The 6,000-nt window shown below is 46.2% G+C and overlaps 1 protein-coding gene across 1 annotated transcript; it reads left to right on the top strand.

Annotated features, from left to right (window-relative positions):
• Window positions 1-4,810: 4,810 nt before the first annotated feature.
• LOC306655943 (uncharacterized protein C17orf50) lies at window positions 4,811-5,658 on the top strand (the record flags this gene model as incomplete). Its single annotated transcript, XM_079130718.1, has 2 exons — window positions 4,811-5,238; window positions 5,336-5,658. Coding segments are annotated over 2 exons (657 nt in total), but the record flags the coding sequence as incomplete, so codon positions are not given.
• Between the last annotated feature and the right edge of the window lie 342 nt (window positions 5,659-6,000).

Raw genomic sequence — 6,000 nt, 5'->3', positions numbered from 1 at the left:
CACATGAGCCAATAAATGCAGCTCATTCTCTTCCAGTTTTATTTTGTTTAGTTTTTGAGCAGGTTTAAAAGAATTATAGAAGGCAAAAACAGGGGGCTGGGGAGATAGCTCAGTCGGTAGAGTGCTTGCCTTGTAAGCACAAGACCGTGCGTTCGATCCCCAGCACCACAAAAAAAAAAAAAAAAAAAAAGAGAAGAAGGCAGAAACAGAAGTGCTTTTTAACTCTGCTCCCTGAGTCCTACTTAATCAAAGGTACCAGTTCAACTAGCCTACGTCAGGGCAATCCCATTTCTTTTTGCTATTAGTTGGTTTAGGAATGGGTTTGTGCCCCAATTCTGGCTAATGAGATTCAATGAGAAGTCTGCAGGAGGCCATGCCTCCCCTCCGTCCATGGTCAAATGAGGTCGTGATGCTTAGAGCTGCAGCAGTCATTCTGCATCCAAGAGGAGATGAGGAAAGGGAGAAATGTATAGGACTGTTAATAACTCCATCAAGACATTAAGCCAATCCAAGAGTCTCTGCCTTCAGACTAATTAATAATGAATAAATTTTATGAAGTTTGAGCCATTACTACTTGGACATTCTAAATACATCTTAGCTGACATATGCTCAAAGTTCAAGAGCCCCTGTTCCCTTTTGTTATACAAATGTAAGATGTTGTTACAGATATTCCCATACCATGGTGCTTACTGGATACTTTTTCTTTTAAGCTCTCTATTGCTCAACTAAAATGAATATTTCATATCTGTTATACTTAGCTATTAGAAGTTAATGAACTATTTAAGCAGCTCAACTCACAATAGCTAAGCTATGGAACCAACCTAGATGTCCTTCAACATATGAATGGATAAAGAAAATGTGGCATACATACACAATGGAATATTACTCAGCCTTAAAGAAGAATAATATGATTGCATTTGCTGATAAATGGATGCAGCTAGAGAATATCATGCTAAGCAAAATAAACCAATTCCCAAAAACCAAAGGCTGAAAATTTTCTCTAACATGCAGATGCTAATTCACAATAAGGGGGTGGACAGGGAAGAAGAAAATTACTTTGGATTAGGCAAAGGGTAGTGAAGGGAGGGGAGAGGGTATGGGGATAGGAAGAATAGTAGAATGAATCAGACATTATTATCCCATGCACATACACGACTTAATGACCCGTGTGATTGTGTGCATCAGATACAAACAGAAGAATGAGAACTTATACTCCATTTATTTATGATGTGTCAAAATGCATTCTATTGTCATGTATAACTAATTACAACAAATACAAAAATTTGAAAAAAGTTAAGTGAGCTATTTATACTATTAATTTAAAAATTAAAGTTTAATATGAAAAAACTATAGCTTTAATTTTGGTAACGGACCTCATCTTGTTCTCTAAATATGATTTCTATGAATGCAGAGAATAATGCTCCAACTTGCCAATAAATACAGTTCATTCTCTTCCAATTTTATTTTGTTTAGTTTTTGTTTTTGATGCTGCAAATTGAACCCAGGGATGCTCTACCACTGAGCTAAATCCCCAAACTTTTGTTTTTATTTTTATGTATTTTTTTCTTTAATTTTGAGACAGGGTCTTGCTAAGTTGCCTAGGGCCTCTATATGTTGCTCTGTGGGCCTTGAACTTGAAATCTTCCTGCCTCAGCCTCCTGAATCCCTGGGATTACAGGTATGTGCCACTGCACCACGTTATTTTGTTATTTTTTTTCCCTCAAGTACTGGGGTTGAATCCAGGGGTGTCCTACCACTGAGCTCCATACCCACTTATTTTTTTTATTGAAACTGCCTTGCTACATTGCACAGGCTGGCTTCAAAGTTGTGATCCTCCTGTCTCAGCCTCCCAACTAGCCGGGATTATAGGCATACACCATCATGCCTGGCTCTCTTCTGACTTTAAGCTGTCTCTTATGGATGCAGAACCAGTCAATTCTGAATTTGCCCTCATTATTAGTGACCCTTTGAAGGGTCTTCCAAGATGGCAGGAGCTTATGTCTGTTCTTGCTGCTGTTGGAATTGCCTGCTGACTCTCCTGTTTTCACTGATGACTGTTAGGATTACTCTGTGACATCCATTTTCAATGTGCTTTTATGCTGATGTTATTTTTACAATAATTCAAGTTTTGCAAAAGTCCCACAAAACTCAAAGTTGCTCTTAGGAGAGGGAATGTATATCCTAAGGTGGTGAAGGGCTGCTAGAGAGATCAGAGTTGGGGGTGCAGGATGAGACGAATACTGGGTCTGGGGACAGCTTGTGGTGTTTTGGTAGGATGCCCCCTAAAAGTCACAATATAAGCTTATTGCTGCAGATGAGTCTGCCAGGGGTATGAGATCTGGGGGGAATGTCTCAAGGTTGCTCATGGGCCATGTTCATAAGTATCCTCCAGTGATGGAGTCCTAGCCAAATTGTTCCTGTGAAATGACTTTTTGCTGAAGGTGAAGCATTTACATTTATATCGTAGAGCTGGGATTTAAGCCCAGCTTCTCAGGGACCAAAGACATTCTCTAGTCTCCCCACCCCCCCGCCTTTTTTTTTTTTTAATGTTATGCTGAATATAAAACCCAGTGCTAGGCAAGTGCTCTCCCATGAGCTACAACTACAACCCTCTACTCTCCTTTAATGCCTTCCCCAGATGAAAGGTGGGAGACCTCAAAATTTTGAGTGCATCTGGAGGCTCTGGAAAAGGCTATTCCTGGGTGGATCCCTAGGAGCAGATGAGATTCTAGCCCCGCCCCCTGTGATCCAACAGAGGGTGGAGACCAGACCAAGTTCTGTGTGTTCTGGGCACTCTCTCACAATCCCAGTCCCTGATCAGGGGAAGCAGGCAGCACAGTCTGGGAAAGAATGGATAAGTATGGTGAGTGGGGCTGGTGGTAGACTGGGGCCAGAGGAGGGGTCTCTTGACCCCAGCCTGGACCAACTCACCTATCACCATAGCAACCCCAGAACAGAAGTCGAACCTTTCCTCAATTACCTGTACAACCTATACTTATAACTACAAGCCCTCTCCTTTCTCCTTCCTGAATATTTTTTTGTTTTGTGTTTTGGTACTGAGGATCAAACCCAGGAGCCCTTAACCACTGAGCCACATCCCCAGACCTTTTATTTTTTGAGATGGGGTCTCACTAAGTTACTTAGGGATGGTCTCACTAAGTTGCCGAGGCTGGCTTTGAACTTATGATCCTCCTGCCTCAACCACCTGAGTCTCTGGGATTACAGGCCTGCACCACCATACCCAACTTCTCCTTCCGGAATATCCTTAACATCTCCTTCATTTCTACCTGCTTCTGTTTGGGTCTCTGTCTTCTATGGCCTGGACCTTTGTAATGACTCTTAAGTAGGTCTCTTCTGTCCTGTCAGAGGAAACATCCTAAAAACCAGCTCTGAGCATGTCCCTCCATCAAATTGTTCAGTGGTGTCCACTGCTGAAGGACAAGCTGGACTCCAAGTCTCATCCATCCTTTTCAAACCAATTTTCTGCTTCCCTTCCCCCTGAAATGTCCCCAGCACTCCTGTCTGGCTGTATACCAGGCATGGCCTTTCAAAACCAGAAGACTCCTTAATCTGTTTTCCTAGACAAAAGTGCAGTGGACGCTGGTTCCACCTTTAGCAATACCAAGAACAGGCAGAATCTTTGAAACAACTTCTTAAAGATTTCAAACATTTTGGATCACATTCAGAGGCCCCGCTATTACCCATGCATTACCTACCCAAGAGGATTGTGGAGATTAAGGGACACCATGTATGAAGAGAACAGTGACTGTATGCAGTTGGTGCCCAAGATACAGGGGTTAGAATACAAATGCTCATTCCCTTTTGTGTCCAACTTCTTAAACTGGATGGAAAGGGATCTATGCTTTCTTTTTATAATTATTATTATTTGCAATAGTGGTGATCATATCTGGGGCTTCACACATGCTAGGCAATTAGTTGCTGTAACCCTCAGTCCTTTTTATTTTTAATTTTGAGACGGAACTTTGATAATTTACCAAGGCTGGCCTCCAGTTTGCACTCTTTCTCTGTCAGGCTACTGTGCCTGGCTAGGAATTTTTCTTGATCTTTCTAGGGCAAACCCCTGGAATTGTCTCCCTGGCTGCTTTTCTTTTCTTTTCATTATAAATCTAGCTCTCCAGACACATGTACTGGCTAAATGAATGTTCGTTGACTGACAGGTGGACACCAGCTTCCACATAGGCTTCAAGTTGTGGAGTTCATGCCTTGAACAAAGGTGACAGCAAGACGGGGCGGTAGTATTTTAAATCTACTGGCAGTTGGGTCAAGCCTAAAAGAATAAGCATCTTTTCCTAATGTGTCCACCCCCAGGGCAGCTCTTTCCTAATTGATGGGTTTATGGAGAGGGTCTTTTTTTCTGTTCTGTCCGCCCCTAAGGGATACCTTTACTAATTCCAAAGAGCTGTGATGTTGGAGTTCCCTAAGTCAAGATCGACTTTGAGGAGGGACATCTCATATAGAAAACAAAATACAGACAACCACCTATTAAAAAACAACTCATGCAATTAATGTTTCCTGATAGCGTACCCGGAGATCAGGCACCCCCTAGAGCCAATCAGAAGGAAAGTGGTGGTCTGGGGATGCAGTTCAATGGTAGAGCGAGGCGCTGGGTGCAATCTTCAGAACGGAGATTAGAAAAGAAAAGAAAAAAGGAGAAGGCGGTGAGACACTACTTCACCTTACTACACAGATGAAGAAACATCTTAACAGAAATTAGATCACTAGTCCCGAATCCCTAGCTTGGCAGAGCCTGGGAGCAGCTCTGCTCGCCCGGGAATCCTGGATACTCTGAAACTCTCTCACGGAGTCCAGCTGGGCACCTCATACACACCGTTCTTCAGAGACCTGCAGCAGTCAAGTGTACCCAGGTCCTCCTCCAGGACCTGCACTGAACTGCTCCTCGCTTGTAGGTGTGAAGACCCCCTTGTGGAAGAAGGAGCTGGAGGAAGAGACTTGGGCCAGCGAGGCGGCGCAGGAGAAAGCGGAGGAGGGGTCGGAGGAAGACGACCAGAATCTGACTGCAGATAGCGCGGCAGAGGACGCGGAGGAGACGCGCCAGGCAGAGACCGAGGGCCGTGAGCGGCTCTCGGTGTCCTACTACCCGCTGCGCCAGGAGTCCAGCACCCAGCAGGTGGCGCTGCTGCGGCGCGCGGACAGCGGCTTCTGGGGCTGGTTCAGCCCGTTCGCGCTGCTCGGCAGCCTGGCTGCTCCTGCTGACAGGTGAGGGTGCTCCTCCGCCCCGCCCCAGGACCCGGGCGCTGACCCCAGGTAGGAAGGAAGGCCCAGAGCACTGAGAGCTCGAGTCCCCCGCCCGCAGGAAGCGGAGCCTCCCGGAGGAGCCGTGCGTGCTGGAGACACCGCGGCAGTCGCGCCGCTGGGGCTGTGCGCGCTGCGAGATCCTTTTCTGCAAGAAATGCAGGAGCCTGCACAGCCACCCGGCTTACGTGGCGCACTGTGTCCTGGAACACCCGGATCAGGGTAAGGCGGAGACCGCTGGGGGCTCTGAGCAACCCCTCTCGCAGCCTTTATCCTCCATCCTTGCCTGATCTCAAACTCCTGGCAACTTCTCTCTCCCCTGAAGCAAGCCCCCTCCAGCATGTTCCACAGAACTGCCCCTTCTCCGAGCCTCTGTCCAGAGCGCCCCACTCTGGCGAAAAGTCCCACTGTACGTGAGGGGTTTCCACCTGTCATCTAGCGGGGCTCTAGGTTATGCTAGGTTTACATGGGGGAACCCAGCATAACCTGGAGCCCCACTACTATCATAGCGCCCTCGAAGGCACCCAGCCTTCACCACCACCTGATTCCGGTTCCCACACAGTTTCACATGCATTTCTTTCAGGTCCTCCTAGCCTGGTGAGCAGAAGCATCTCCTAGAGAAAGTAACCTCTGGGTTCCCTCATCCCTCTGAGAAGTTGCCCCTATCCCTCAAATCATTCAATAAAACCTCTAATCAAAGTGTCAGTGCCTTGAAGTGGGGGCAAG

This window comes from Sciurus vulgaris, assembly GCF_902686455.1.
Source record: "Sciurus vulgaris genome assembly, chromosome: 3".
Lineage (NCBI taxonomy): Eukaryota > Metazoa > Chordata > Mammalia > Rodentia > Sciuridae > Sciurus > Sciurus vulgaris.
The sequence above is the reverse complement of the archived record's forward strand: the minus strand, read 5'-3'. Positions and strand labels throughout refer to the sequence as shown.